The sequence below is a fragment of the Sinohyriopsis cumingii genome, chromosome 17 (genome assembly GCF_028554795.1).
Source record: "Sinohyriopsis cumingii isolate HCF-2022 chromosome 17, ASM2855479v2, whole genome shotgun sequence".
In the NCBI taxonomy this organism is placed as follows: Eukaryota; Metazoa; Mollusca; class Bivalvia; order Unionida; family Unionidae; genus Sinohyriopsis; species Sinohyriopsis cumingii.
The window spans coordinates 41,890,380-41,907,361 of NC_142977.1; the positions used below are offsets into that span (position 1 = coordinate 41,890,380).

Genomic DNA, 16,982 nt, shown 5'->3' on the forward strand with positions numbered 1-16,982 from the left:
AAAGACGTAAAAAATATTCACCCTTCCATGAAGTAAATGGGACCACTCCTTATCGGGTGATGTAAAATATCAACGAAAATGTCATTTTCCATAAAATCACTAAATGTCATACCTATACAAATAAAAGAAATCACATTATTAATTGTGCCAAACAAGATTTATTGCTTGGTATTATCAGATTTATCCTGCTTTTCCTCAATTTTATCTTCCATGTCTGTCGTTCACATTCTTCCTTCCGACACTAATTTCTTTTAAACAAACCGAAATTGCATTATTAGGGTGTATTTTGTTTTGTTTTGTTTATTTGTTTGCTTATTGAGTTTCATATTTGCTCTTACATGTGCTGATCAGCACGTGTAATGGTAATACAAGTTAAATAATATAGCACATGATCCGTTCCACAACATCTTCGTTAAATACTTATCTGTTTTGGTTAATTACATCTTCATAAACATATAAAATTGTGAAACTGCTAAAGGAAATAAATGCATGGGATAGGTTATCACAATTGAAACTGATGAAATAAATTCATACGTGAGATAGGTTATCTTTGAATTTAGATAGAGGTTTGCAAACCAGGGTCACCAAACGATTCTGTCATTTACTACAGTACATCTAATTTTGCTGTTGCTAATCCAGCGGAAAATAATGTGTTAATTCTTTTGCAAACAACTCTTAAGGCAAATATTTATTTCCCTAATTTGTCATCTGATGTTTAAATTGCATCGGTACTTGCGATGATATGCCCAACATGTTGAACATTTTAATGTAAAGACCAACTCGTGCATTAGAACTGAAGAAAGTTACATGTATTTATTATCCTACCAGGCATTTAAAAATGGACCAAAACGGGCAGTACTTCCCCAAATATCGCACAACTTCGTTTCAGTCTTTCATTATTCTATCTCAAAAATACACATTAAGAGACAGAGCAGTTTTAATTCAGGCCCAGTTGTGTTTCATGGAATATAGTTTGAAGCAATTCCTTTCAAAAGGCATCACCAAGTTGACAAACTGCATCAAATGAAAACGAAATATAAAGTAGACCTCCCTCTCGCCACAGATCGTAAAATACGCAGATGTGTTGGTCAAGTATATCTATGTAGATTACACAGAACTGCTTATGTAAGATCGGAAAGAAAGAGACAAATGTTTTCTATGATACCCAAAACTTAACCCGACGCAGGTCACTCCCTCGTTACAGTCTATTGTTTTCTTAGTGTTATCTTTATTAAATGTAAAGAGTCGTTTAACCTTTACAGTTACCAATCCTATACGCCTGAAAAGATTACACACAAATAAAATGTTGGCCAATCTTTCCATATAGGTCGAATGCAATTCTAACTCTCTTAATATATGACCTCTTTAAGCTACATCGTTTGAGACGGCTAGTTTGACTTCTTAGTAAATCTTACATGTTATGTCTTGAAGACGTCGATTTCTTTTTCTCATTTGAGTGATATTGTGTTTAGGATATTCTCCAGTTTAAGTTAGATAAGTATAGGAGGGAGTAATGATGAACTATTTTCTCTTTTATCTATTCCAGCTGTATAAAGGATGCCATGAACACACATTTAATGACATGAATACTTTTACATACATGTATTTTTACGATTTCATTGGGGTTTTCAATATTACTAGCCATAACCTTTACGTGCAGTATCATTTCTAGGAAACATGTAAACCTTGTTTTAACAATTCCCCATATATGCAAGATCCTCTCGTATGCATATCCTTGTATAAGAGAACATACTTCGTTATAACACTTCTTCGTCAAAATGAACATTTATCGCGAGCCTAAGCGATTTGTTTAGCGAGACACTACTTAAAATGGCAAATATTCTACATTTCTTACAAATATATTTGATCAAAAGTTTGAAATTATAATATCAGGTGGCTATTCAAGAATCATTGCAGAGAAAAGTGAGACTTTGTACAGCAGAATATTTGATATTCCCACGTCACTAACGCCCCTAGCGCTGAAAATGTATGATTATTCAGGTGATCGTTCAGAGGTCGCTGGCAGCCAGAAGCCTGACCCATGCAAAAGGAGGATCTATACTGGCAGGATGTCTAAAAATCCTTCCGCTATTTCTTCTCATTTTTCCCGGTATGATAAGCAGGATACTCTTTCCAGGTAATACACCGGTTTACAGTTCCATACTTTGCATTTCTCACGCCATCTTACGTTTCGCGTGATCAAACAATCTCTTCCCCGAGTTCATCGTATTCAACTTCGTTTTGCAAAGGGGAACAGACAGCAAGAACCACGGGGGAGATTCTGTCTTGACTTGCATGCTCACATTGATTGATTTCATCGTTTTGAGTATTGCGGTAATATAAGCTGATCTATCGTTATTGCCAGAGGCGGATTTTTGTTTTTATCGTAATGATTTTAGTTGACATGCACATCAGTATACTTTTCTAGGATCATCATCTTGCATGGTAAGTTATGGCTATTACACTGCTTCTTGTAAAGAAATCTGAACAATGTACTTTCAACTGTCACGAGAATTATGATGATGAAAAGAGCTTTAGTAGTAGTAGTAGTATTGGTAGTAATAGTAGTAGTAGTAGCAACAGCAGTAGTAGTAGTGCTACTACAGTTTCTTGAACTACTCTTTCTCTACACCAATGATCCTACTTCCTCTACCACATTTTCAGCTACTATTGCTCCTCCAATTTTTCTCAGACTGGTACATGATTACATATTCAGCCGTGACCACCACCACCATTATTTCTACTGTTGCTTTCTCCCCTTCAAATATCGCGCCAGATTTTTTAATTTAAATTCAGTAAGTCTTGCAACAGCATTGACTTTCGCTAATAAAGCTAATAATTCCTGCACACATCCATATGATTGTCATATTCCACATTGTTTATGCAAAATCCTTTCGCGGCACTATAACTTAATTGTAGCTTCAATGGATGTTTTATATGGGGGAGGGGTCTTGTTCTTTGTTTGTTTTTGTTTTTAACTCGTTGTGCAATATAAAAAGAATTATGGTTTTACATATTTTTGTAGCAATAAAGGAAAACAGGCGAAAGAAAAAATGTTATTGGAACAATATCGATTTAGGACCAGAATACTGCATTGATTCACCAGTACGTTTTACAATGTAATGTAATCAAATATGTCCTAAGTAGAATTTTACCTTTCTCCTAGATGCCATAGCATGCGCTGATCCTGAGGTATGCAAAGTGGTATGTGATAATCCAGTCGGCTGCTCCAACATCGCTTATCCCAAACTGGTCCTGGAACTTCTTCCAGTAGGTGCGCATTGCCGTCTGAAGAGTGCAGTTAGTTATTACAAGTACCCTAATCGATTGTTTATCGTATGATATGTGCAATTAGTTATTACAAGTACCCTAATCGATTGTTTGTCGGTGAAGAATGTTATACCCACGTGAACTGTTTATTATGCATAAAATAATCTGCTACATAATTAAGAAAGGACTACGAGCTTCGTTTCCCGAAGAAAAGAAAATGTAACTGCTTTTGTGGTACTTTCCGTCTCCGTAAGCAGTTTGAACTTAACAGATCCCTCTCGGCTGTCTTTTTGGTTTATTTAGGTATTTTATTTAGTTAGTAGTAGTTTTTGTTATAACTTGCAGCCTTCTCTAGCTATCGTTAAGTCTCTTTTGTTGAATGGCATTCCATTATATTAAACATAACTATCTCATGTAACATAGATTCAGTCACTTGTGTACCCAGTTAGTCCAAGAGTTTAACTATTTATAATTCTCTAGTAAACTGTATCTTGTTATGACCCTTTATTCATCTCATATGACTGAATATATATATATATATATATATATATATATATATATATATATATATATATATATATATGGACTTATTGTTTTCTTTCTAACCATTCATTGGACTTCCTGTCTAAAATTATTTTAGCAAACACGACTTTGAAATCGGCCATTTAAAACTTTGCTTGGTACTATCATTCCTTGAGTCATTCATTTTTAATCAGACAAGTTATTAAAATAAATTTAAGAAATATTACAAGTGGTTGAGCAAATTATATGAAACCAGACGCACTGTCCATGAAATTCTGGCTTTGCATCAATAACGATTCTTTTGAATGTTTCTCTGTCCTATTTTCAGGAGCCAAAGGACTTTTACTGGCAGTAATGCTGTCTGCTATCATGAGTTCTCTGACCTCCATATTTAACAGTGCCAGTACTGTCTTTACGATGGATCTCTGGCGAAGATTTCGGCCACATGCCCGTCAGAGGGAGCTACTTATTATTGGCAGGTGCGCAAATGTGAATATTTAACATGTTTACCATAATGTTATCGCGAAAGTGATTAAATCAGAACTTGAGCAAGACTTGGATCCATTAATAAATTTAAGATGGGTATCATTAATTTGTTTTTATATGTAACTGTTATTCAGTTCATCTAACAGTTTCGACTATTTTATAATGTATGCGTACCTATTCTCGTCAGCACATTACTGACGATGCAAGAAAACTCGCATCCTCCTCCATATGGCGCAGAAAGCGTATAATTAGATCAACTACCTTCACTGAGTAGCATATCTAACATTATTGCGATTGAGCTATTATATATTAGTCACTTTTATCCAACTCAGAGGCCTCAGTTAAAAGAATGTTTTGCATGTGCATAAATTGCTGCATTTCTGTTCGTATTCTCAAGTGTGCATTCGTCTCTGGTAAACGGTATAATGCTTTCTATGGGCATTTCCTCTTCTTCGTTTTCTTCATCTTCTTCTTCTTCTTTTTCTTCTTCTTCTTCTTCTTCTTCTTCTTCTTCTTCTTCTTCTTATTATTATTATTATTATTATTGATTCATTAATTGAGATTTCGTTTCGTTCAGAATATTTGTGATATTCATGTTCTTCATTTGTCTTCTTCAACTTCTTCTTCTTCTTCTTCTTCTTATTATTATTATTATTAATCGAGATTTCGTTTCCATCAGAATATTTGTGATCATCATGTGCTTCATTTGTCTTCTTCTTCTTCCTCTTCTTCTTCTTCTTCTTCTTCTTCTTCTTATTATTATTATTATCATTATTATTATTAATCGAGATTTCTTTTCCATCAGAATATTTGTGATCATCATGTGCTTCATTGGTATCCTCTGGGTGCCCTTGGTTAAAGCTTCCCAAAGCGGACGACTATTTTCCTATATGGTGGCCATGGAGGGGTACCTCGGGTCACCAATAGGGATATGCTTTCTATTGTCCATGTTCTGGAAACGAACTACTGAAACGGTATGTATCTGAATTGAGCAAAACATCAATCCATCGTACTAGTCTGAATTTTCTGTGCAAGTATAATGCGACTTGGGTATGAATAGAGCCTGTTAGGAACATATTGAACTGGTCTTGTTGCCCCAATTCTCTACTTTGTTTAAAAGTATTCAGATCTGTTGAATATTGTAACTTATTTCCACAAATACCATCCAAAAAATAGACTTTGGTTTCAAACAACACACGAATGAAGAAAATGCTAATCGATAAAATGAAATGACATGAAGGATCCGGCATAATAGAACAGGAGAGAAACTTTATTTACCAATGGATTGCAAAACCAATTTGTAGCTACAGATGTCTTCTCAGTCCCCTACGCAACGGACAAAGAAGCAAAAACGTACACTTATTTTCGACAAGTCTTATAGTGCACCTATTACATAACCGTTCGCTCTTTAATACTCATTCAACACGAACCTCTTCCATATTCTTGGTGTGAGTTACTGTTCTAAATCTGAGCTTAATTGATCACATCCAAACCTCTTTAATTTCAATTCTAAATATTCTTTATACAAGGAATACTACTCTACCTTGTTTGGTGACTTCACAAAGATTATCCAACTTTGCTTATACTTATCTAAAACTCTCGAATGAAAAACGGAAAAATAATTTACCTTGAATAAACAATCACTAGATGAAACTTATCTGCATTTATATAAGGAATGTTGTAGTCGAGTTTCATATACAGAAAATCGTAATATTAAAGGCCGAACTAGTGCATAAAGTATGGTGCATGCTAACAGGCGATGAATATGTCGCGTCCGTATTAAACGTCCAGAAACAGTTAAGAAATCAATCCCACTAATACCTTTCTATGATGAAATTTGCAATGTTCGAATGTACCCGCCTTTCTTAGATTTAGTGTTCCAGAACCAGCATCAATTTGGCAAAAACAACAAAACATAACCACATGAACATAGACGCAGCGATATTTTTGCATCTGTTTTGGGTTCATTTTAGAAAGAAGAAAGTCCATATTTATTGTTCTCTGTCCGAAATGATATTTTTGATAAGTGGTAGATAGGCCAGGATTAGTTATTGAATAAAGCATATGGTAGTTTGACAGTTTGTCCATATCATCTATTGGCGGCAAAATCAATCGATCTATCGCTTGCATGGTAAATGTAATGATGATTCCTTTAGTAAAATAAGGAAGGTCTGTGTAATTATTTGTATGAGATACTTGTGTTGATCTAGAACTAGGCCGATAAATCAACCACTCACCCAAAACGATATTGATTGGCTGTTTATAAGTTGATATCACCTATTCATTGAAACCTGCAAAACTCCGCAGCCAATTTTGGCCGCACACATTGGTGTACATACACTTACCGGTACGTCTCTCGGTTGTGGAGCTACCGGCGTCTGAAGGGTTCTTTTGGTAATATGTACATTATATTTCCGGAGCAAATTCTATGTTTGATGACATGTAAATCCAAGTAGGATAGCACAGCCCTCTGTCCTGTGGCCACTTTGAATTTCGCGCTAGATATGGCTGCTACCAATTATCGGTATGTATCTAAAGTGTACGCAAGTTTGTTCTGGAAAAAAATTGCATGCAGCAAAATTGCACATTTTAATGAACAGGTGACACATTGTCCATCAGTATCAACACAGATTGGGGGTGGGTGGGGTGATTTATCGAACTAATCGAGCGCGTATGTAATACTAAATTTCTATATCGAAAGCGACCGAATCTTTCCATTATCCATGCCAATCAAAACATAATTTAATCAACACGTGGATCATATCCTGTTCTATAAGATATCATTTTCTACATGAACATTCACTCTCAACGGGAAATTGTTATCTGTGACATCTTGTTGCATCATATTATTCGATCCGTGATTTTCAGAGATAGTCAAAATCATCAAAAGAAAAATTAATTTCTCATTATCTGGTTGAAAAATTGTCGATCAGTTCCAGTCCAGATAAAAATATCAGTATAAACGAATTTCGCATATCCTTTTTTCTACATTCTTTTTACAAGAAAAGCTATTCCAGAAAGATTTAACTCCCTTAAAAGCTCGTTCTGCATAATGATACGCATAATTATTTTAAAAACAAACAAAACTAATGGCTAATTACTAAGAAAAGCTGATTGCTATCAATATTTTATTTGTATTGCCATGATAGGAGAATCTAATTTTGTCGTCTTGAATTTCGCAAATAACTGTACTTTCCCTTGAAAATAAATTTCACATTTAACTACCGTTGCCAGGTTATTATCTGCTGCGAGACTTTCTCGTGTTGATTTATTGTTCCAGGTTAAAGCGATATTGATGTTGAGTAATGGTAACAAGTCTTACATACCTTCAATCAGAGGGACGGTTACACAGACATATAACACGGTGTCTACCCAGACTTACACAGACATATAACACGGTGTCTACCCAGACTTACATAGACATATAACACGGTGTCTACCCAGACTTACATAGACATATAACACGGTGTCTACCCAGACTTACATAGACATATAACACGGTGTCTACCCAGACTTACACAGACATATAACACGGTGTCTACCCAGACTTACACAGACATATAACACGGTGTCTACCCAGACTTACATAGACATATAACACGGTGTCTACCCAGACTTACATAGACATATAACACGGTGTCTACCCAGACACGGACTATACAGACTAGATATGTTTATATTTCAACAGGTGTTCAAACGGATAAACTTTACTTCATTTCCTACAAGTTTGAAATTCTAGGAGAATATTTTCTTTTATATATTTCTTTCCACTGTGATAGACCTATCTTTCAAAGTAGGTTAAAGTCAGATTGGTTAAATGGATTTATTATGTCGAATATAAAGTTCATATATCGAAGTTATGTACGTAATATTGGCTGAGTATGAAAAAGCATTATAGAAGTACAACACCTCGATGATCCCAGATTAATAGGTATTAATATCCATACTGGGGATTCCTCTTTGCTTTTTGTCAATATCTATTTATCTTGTGATCTTGTGGAAAATTTTGGGGAATTTGAAAATTATTTGGGCAAAATTAATTCTATTGTAGAAAATGCTAATACTCAAAATGCTTATGTAGTAGGAGATTGGAATGCTAATACGCTCAAATCCACTCCCTTTGGAGATGAACTTCGTCTATTTTCTGACGAATATGGTTATATCATATCCGACTTAAAACTAATCGTAGACCACACAACAAATTTTACTTACATCAGTGATGCACACAATACAGCATCTTGGTTGGATCATTGTGTCTCTACACAGTCTGCTCATTCCGCTATAACTGATATGAGAATACTTCACACCCTAGTAGGGTCCGACCATCGTCCTGCTTTAATGACTAAAGACTGATCTACTTCCCAGACTTGATCCATACCCCAGTGAACTCTTAAACTTGAAATACAACATCAATTGGTCAGACCTTACTTCTGATGAAAAAGTGAATTATACTCAGACATCTGCATTCTTATTAAGCAAGATTGAGATCCCACGTTGTGTTGCGATCTGTAACGACCACGGCTGCACTAACCAGGTGCATACGAAACAGATAAATGGATTATACACTGACATAGTAAAAGCTTTGTCGAGCTCTGGTAGTAACTTGACTAGTAAATCCAAACGCGGTCACCGTGTTATACCAGGCTGAAATAACTGTGTCAAAGAACTACATGAATTTGCACGAAATGCTTACCTTATGTGGCGTGATAACGGTAAACCTCGTCACGGCCATCTCAGTAACCAAATGCGTCAAACAAGAGCACAATTTAAGTATGCTCTTAGATTATGTAAGATGGAGGAAGTAAAACATCGAGCAGACTCGTTAGCACAAAAATTTGAAAATGTCGACCAACGTAAATTCTGGAAGCAAGTTAAACAAAATACTACGACAACTTCCAATAAACTACCAATCTGCATTGATGGGAACCATGGTCAGAATAATATATGCAACATGTGGAAAAATCATTTTGAAGACTTACTCAGTAGTGTTAAAAATGAATCGAATAAGAAGCATGTGCTTTCAGTATTGAATAACCCTTCTGCTCCTACTGAGCAAATCACATTGTCTGAGATCCAAAGTGCAATTACAAGACAAAAAGGTGGTAAATGTCCAGGATCAGATTTTTTATATGTGGAACATTTTAAATTTTCAGATACTAGACTTCATGTGCTTTTGATGATTTTATTTAATTGTATGTTTGTGCATCACTTTGTACCAGATGATTTCACAAAAGTTACAATTATACCGCTACTAAAGAGCAAAATTGGTAACCTGGTGGACAAAAATAACTACAGACCCATAGCTCTTACGACTATTATCTCAAAAATATTTGAATGCATCATACTGCAAAGATGTGAAGTCACAATCTCCGATAATCAGTTTGGTTTTAAAAAGCAGCATTCAACAGATTTATGAATATATGCCTTTAAGGAAACTGTTAGCTATTATGTGGATCATGGCAGCCCAGTATTTGCATGTGTTTAGATGCTAGCAAGGCATTTGATAGGGTCAATCACTGGACACTCTTTAGAAAGCTGATTGATACTAAAATACCTGTCTACATAGTTCATGTTTTAGTCAACTGGTATGGCAAACAGTTGTATTGTGTACGATGGGGAAGTGTAATATCCAGCGCTTTCCATGTAACCAATGGGGTGAGGCAGGGGGGTATTCTCTCCCCTTTGTTATTTAATATATATATAGACGAGTTAAATTGTAAGCTCAGTCAGTGTTGCGTGGGGTTACGTCTGCCACCAAATGCATTGTTTCTTAACAATTTCAGCTTTGCTGATGATATGTCATTGATAAGTCCATTTATCACAGGTTTAAGGAAATTTTCTAAAGATATGTGAACAATTTGCATTTGAGAATGATATAATCTAAAATACAAAAAAATCAGTATGCATGGTCTTTCAGCCAACTTCTTTCAAATTACAATCTCCTCCCCCGGTACATCTTAACGGCAATGCTCTTACATATGTCAACAGTTATACCTATTTGGGTCATATTTTGAAATCCAATCGGTCGGATAATGAAGATATGATGAGACATTACCGCTCTTTGTGTACTCGAACAAACATGCTTCTACGTAAATTTAAGAAGTGTTCATTGAATATCAAAATTAGATTATTCAAATCTTTTTGCTGCACTATATATTGTGGTCCTCTGTGGACAAACTTTAGTGAATCTATGAAAAGAAAACTAGTTATTGGTTATAATAATAGTCTTCGTTTTCAAATAGGTCTTCCTAGGTGGAATAGTGCCTCCAGCATGTTTGTAAATCATAATGTATTCAGCTTTGATGAAGTAATGAGAAAGTATGTTTTCTCAATGATGACAAGAATATCTAATAGTAAGAACTGTATATTGAAATCTCGTTGGAACCATGACATTCATTTAAATTCTCACATTATTAGTAGAGGGAACAAATTAATATTTAAATGTGCCGTTTAATTTCTTTCTTAACACTGCATGGCACAATTATTTGTGTTAAATGTATCTGTATACTTGTATGTATGAGATATATGTTCTTTCATGTTTACAATGTTTTTGTTTTAATTTATAATTTTATTTTATATTTTAATTTAGAGGTATGGACTTTGTAGTCTGAAATAAAGAATTCTTATCTTATCTTCTTATCTTAAAACCCAGCTAACTAAATCGTAACTATGAAGCATTCAAAGCTTTTGTTAAATGGGATGAAACAGAAAACCATGGTGATATTGAAGCGTCTGTTAAATAGTCTGTTTCAAGTATGCCAAAACAGGCATTTTTTATAAGCTCTACCTACTTTGTTATTTAAGTCCAATGGATAGAAATACCCATTCCAAAATTTGTATTTGGTACAAAGGGCTGTACATTTATACCATGAGTAAAAGGTGGCCCTAGCGTTATGCTCAGTTGTATCCTCTCAAGCATTATTTATTCATATAAATGACCCATAAAGCGTTTCTTTCCTCTGTTTTGTGTGTGGTGATATTAATCCTAATTACTTATCATATTAGGATTATATTTGATTTTTATTAAGTTTTTTCACGTTTTATAGGGGGCATTTGCTGGACTTATATGTGGGCATTTACTGGGTTTATCTCGTCTGATCGTGGAGCTTATATATCCAGCGCCCCCTTGCGGAGAGGCGGAGACACGTCCAGCCTTCCTCTACAAAATTCATTTCACCTACTTCTCACAGATCACCATGCTTATGACAGGAGTGATGATCGCACTCATTAGCCTCTTTACTACACCCAGATCTGATAACGAGGTACACTCTGCGAACTTCACGTTTCTATTTTTTGCGCACATTAGTGTTATAGCCTTGGAAGGGGAAGTTGTAAGATTAAAATCGTCGGTCTAATTGCTTCACCCAGCACGAATGATACGTGTAAAACACTATCAAAATAACTTCGGTTACTAGTAGTAGTAGTATTTGTTGTTGTTGTTGTTGATGTTGTACCACATGCGACAGAGACTTGGTATCATAAAGACATACATATACCTTATTCTGCATTCGTGTACTCTATACTCATATTTCTGTCATACATTTTTTTAACAATATTAACTTATGCTTTCCGGTGTATATTCATGTTCCATTTATCCAAGATATTTGCAAGACGAATTCGCTGGACCTTCACATGTAAGTCGTTTAAATACTTCCTCATAAGAGCAGCTTACTTCATTCCCCGTGTATATAAATCCTCATAGGGACTTCGTATTAGTATCATTGTATGTTCTGATGAAGCAGTCTTATAATCGGAAAATAATATCCGATGGCAAAATAAAACATTAAGCTCCTTTTCTTGTTTGTTTAGCAACGTATATTTAATATTCTTGAAACCTCCTCATTCATTTTTATGAATTTTGATATCAATGTTTTAATTGCAATATTTATCTTTCTCAGTTAAAAAGTGTCACATGGTGGACTCGTCTCCATGGCACAGACGGGTCGCTTTCCTCTTACAACTCAGAAACTACAGCCTGCGTCCCAACCGATATTGACAAGAAGGAAACGGATGATATTGACAATCTCGGTACGTTTTCTGGCAAGGATATCTTTTTAATTGGTTCGACGGATAGAATCATGACAAATTACTTTCGTAACATAATAAGTACGCACTGAGCACTAGAAAACAAAGACAAAAACTGGTAAACTTGTTACATCTGTGAAACCTGAATTCAAGTCGCATAATGCGAAACATGGTGTTATTCATAAAGTAAATTAGGCTAACTTGAACTACAATCTGCTGAAATGTTGTTATAAAACTTGCTATTTTCAATTTAGACAAATCAGGTTTTGACGACATATGTCGCTGGACATGCATATGGCGAATTATACGTTCACCTCATTGTCAATATAAGGATATATTTGCTGCTTTCCAAAAAGCGTTCTACATTTTGTTTGGGTGGTCCAAAAGGCTATTAGCACGGACCTAGTAAGAAAAAGAGCTGTCCGTTGCTCACTCATGTCCATTCCTTCTCACTGATATTACGAACTCTACTCTATATGTAGGTATACATTATAGATGTTCTTGATAAACATGAAAGCCACCATTGACGCCATGTTAGTGTGCCTGAAAGAAAACGAATGTTTGCTTCTTAAAATAGATGCATTTCTGCATGAACTGAGCCTAACATAAGCTGTCAGGTAAGAGTTAACTTCGTTCAGAGGGGGAGATGAGCGAACATCATCAGTAATCAAGTAATTTCAATTTATTCGCAATTCAGCTTTAAAAAAACGAGGGTTATATTTATGTCTGTATTTATCACAAAATTATGCCTTATAGCTATTGAAGTCACTTATAACAAAGAACTTAATTAATTCTGTTCTGAAGTATCACATACACGACTATTTGTTCCGTTCTGGTGTTATTAACATATTTAAAAATACTGCAGTCATATCAAAGTGATGTTGCTATGTTACAATATAAATGAACATGAAGATGTTTATTACGTCTTTTATTCAGAGCCTGTCGTCGCTGAACATAAGAAAGGACCTAAATCCAGGCGACTCAAGCGCATGTTAGATATGGTATGTGGAACATCTGAGGCGGACGCAGGTCCAGGAACTTCACATTTTGATGTACAACAGATTCAAGTTTTCATGTCTCAGAAGAAATCATCGAAGACAATTTTGAATTTGTTTGCTGTTATGTTGATGTGTTCAGTCGCGTTTTTGACTGGATATTATTATTAGCTTCTCGTTATAATTTCGTAAATTTGCAGTAGTTATGAAAGTTATTTCACTGTATTTATAGATTACTGCATTTGTATGGGAAAATATGAACGAGTTTTTCGGATGGAATACTGCACGACCTTGGGAGTGCAATATATCCATCCGACAAAAGGAGTTCATATTTTCCCATACAAATGCAGTAACCATTTTATTATATGCTCATATTCTTATTATACCTAATGCTTTATTATATTAACAAAATACACTACAAGAAACAAAGTAACTGAATGTATGCCGTATTCCAAACTAAATACACAAACGCAGATTCATCATTACACAACAACATTATTACTGCGCACATAACTTGATAAATTTGAACTTAGTCGAGCGTTAGACATAACTTTCAAAAGAAAGTGGTGTGTCTAGTTAAAATTGTAATCTGGAGTCATATTGTGAATGAATGCGCATTGCAACAACTTTTCCATTTGATCTGGAATGAATAGATTTTGGTATTTGTGTCGATTCTACGAAATTTCATGATTATGGACTGGACTTATATATGACAATTCCACATGAAATACATCGGATTGAAGATGCGAGGGAGAAGCGTGTTGGCATCTGCAAATGTTTTTCTGCTTCTGTCACTGAATGTTTGAAATCATAATGTGGGAAAAATATGAAGTCTTTCAACTGCAATTATCAAAAAGACGCCATGGAATTTAATGCTTATTTCATATTGAGTGCAGTAAGGAGGATATAATTGCACTTATATTCAAAATTACAGTACAATTTCGAAATGTGTAATCAAGATTGAGAACCTATGACATGGTTCATGTAATTCGGATTTGCAGAACTAAGAAAGTACATTTTGAGGAAATTCGGGATGTAAAACTGTAAGTGTATTTTTTGCCATTCTTATTACCAGCTAAAGAAGACAGTGTATCCCTTGTCACTTGCATGTTATTTGTAAGGACCCTTTCTGGCGTCAACTGTATTGCTAGTCTAAATCGGAAACATTTTATCAAAAATCTTAACGCGGAATGTGCCAAAGCAGCTGGTATGTGGCAGTCCATGAAACATCCGCTTTACTTCATTCAGAAACAAATTTAATAAACCAAAACGTAAAGCGCCTACTACGCGAGTGTACATGATTTGTTTGCAAATAAAAAGTGCTAGCGTCTGCGTCCATTGTTTGTTAACAATAGAAAGTGGTTCCTTCATGAGTGCAATATTAAGTTGCTCGCGAGTTCAGTATCATAAAATATTGAACGATTTCTAACATTGCAAAGGTAACGGAGAAAAAATGAGCATATAATAACAAATAATATTAGGAATCATTATTTAGCATTTTAGCAGAAAAGTAAATACTATCAAAAGATGTAAATGCTCCATGCAAATGTTTGATATATACGGACATGTAAATAGCAGTGTACTCCAGTTCACCATATACCTTTTTCCGTTATATTAAAGTGTTTGTATTTTAGAATTTATTGCAATTTGATTGATTTAAATAAAATCTTTTAACCATTATATGAGATGAATTAGTGACAAACTAAAATTCTAAATACCTGTTTCGACAATTTGTCAATAAAAAAAGAGTCACCAGAAGTTGGATTGGGTGAAAGAGGCAAACTTTTATTGCGCTTCAACACAAACCACAAATCAGTTCTAAAAAGATTCTTCAGTACAATTCCTTGAAACAGTGTAGCTGCTATGTTTTCAAACGACCAGCCTTTTTGAGAATTGTCAGGAAATACCTGCAAACGTCGATCGGAATAAAAAGTAAAACTTTGCATCTGCGGCTACCACTTACTAGTGCATACACTTTCACTATAATCCTCTCTTGGTGTGACAGGAAAAGCGATTACACTTTTTTGTCAGAGACGAATAGATAGGTGGACTGACTGACGCACTAAGGCAAGGTCTATGAACCCACATAAGTGCGCGGAAAATAATAACGAGCAGAACAATAACAATTACAGCAGAGACTTTTTGGAGAGAACTTGAGAATCTGTACATGTGGCTACGGCGATCAATGCAAAACATCCTGTTTGAGGAACAATAACTTCATGTGCTGCACGTTTAAGGATGTAATGTGTTGTAATTAATGTTTAACTTGATTGTTCTCAAATAATATTCAAGTGACGATGAAAAAGGTAGGTTTTACCAGCTTGCGCTCAAGATATTCGCAGTAGAAGATCATGTGATAAACGACAGATATTCAATATTATGTTGGGGTTTTTTTTGGTTTTTTTTTTCTCTCTCTGGAAAACAATACTTAAGTCGTTCTGCTTGTGAGAGTAATCTAATATGATGGCGTTGGTATGGAAAGGTACATGAATGAGGGTTGTATATGCTAAATGTTCTTGACAGTCCCTGTAAAACATGTAAATTACAGCAAATCAAAGCTCTTACTATGACCTACTCGGGTAATCAACTCAGGATAAAGTTGGTCTTTGATACGTTAAATAATCTTCATGTTGCCTCTTAAGATATAAGGATATTTAAAGAGGCAAATATCTCAGTACGTTAATTTATATACGGCTAATTCAGCCTGGTAATTGCTTCATTGTGGTAACTATAGAGACAGTTACGATTAAAACCAGAATTTAGGACATATCAAGATACATTTTGGGGGAAAAGCACAAAACTATCGCCCAAGCATATAATTAAATGTGCGTTAAACCTGTACGTTTTCATGCGTTTAGTTCGCCTGCACTTCATACTAATGTTACTTAATTTAGCCAAAATGATTAATAGGTCATTTTTTTAATTTTAGGATCGATACATTCTATCTTCCCCTAAATAACACGTTTAGTTTCCTTGATCTAGTAGTTTCTCTATGACATGCTACCGAAATATGTGGCATGTCTGAACAGTGTGCTTATTTCTACATGGGAAATTCATACACGTGTATTTTCAAACTTGCAATGCGTTCGAGTGTTTAAAGACTACAAGTATGTTGGGCAGTTTTACGTACGACCATTGTTTTGCAGGTTTTAACATATAGTCTTCATAGGTAGACAGGATAAGTAATGTAAAGTCTCATCGATAACAATCATTATGATGATGATGATTTGTTAAATATGCTTTTTTATCAAATGATATTATTATTATTATTATTATCATTATTTAGTTATGCGAACAGTCTAAGTACAAAACTTATCTTTAAAACAGCGTTTGAAGAGTTAATTCAAAGGTATGCTTAGTCACACGCATTCGAGGTATATAACCATTTACGAATGGATACACACATGATAATAAACGGTGATACCAATTATAAACTATAATACATTTTTCAATGGTTCAATAATTAGCGTCTTTAGTAAAGAATAATGCATAACAAAAGTTAGCAGAATCACAGTTCTTATTATTAATTCACTTTATCAAAATCAATACTCTCAACTTTCGTTATAATAATAATAATAATAATAATAATAATGATAATAATAATAATACAAATGTAAACAATGCATATATCTTTAGCTTATTTTTAATTTGTAAGTTGTTAATTTTTTTAAACTAAGTTTAACT

At 34.6% G+C, this 16,982-nt stretch overlaps 1 protein-coding gene across 5 annotated transcripts in view; it reads left to right on the forward strand.

Moving 5' to 3' along the window:
- The window catches only part of LOC149778496 (sodium/myo-inositol cotransporter 2-like), a 59,458-nt gene extending 43,783 nt beyond the window's left edge, over positions 1-15,675 (forward strand). For 4 of the 5 annotated variants that reach the window (XM_089939370.1, XM_089939371.1, XM_089939372.1 and 1 more), the window contains exons 10-16: positions 2,002-2,137; positions 3,167-3,274; positions 4,121-4,271; positions 5,084-5,252; positions 11,325-11,540; positions 12,177-12,306; positions 13,240-15,675. In XM_089939370.1, coding sequence (XP_089795496.1) covers positions 2,002-2,137; positions 3,167-3,274; positions 4,121-4,271; positions 5,084-5,252; positions 11,325-11,540; positions 12,177-12,306; positions 13,240-13,469 — 1,140 coding nt within the window. In that variant the 3' untranslated portion in view covers positions 13,470-15,675. The remainder of the gene's footprint in view (positions 1-2,001; positions 2,138-3,166; positions 3,275-4,120; positions 4,272-5,083; positions 5,253-11,324; positions 11,541-12,176; positions 12,307-13,239) is intronic. The other variant, XM_089939374.1, reaches the window with a different exon arrangement.
- The last annotated feature ends 1,307 nt before the right edge of the window (positions 15,676-16,982 follow it).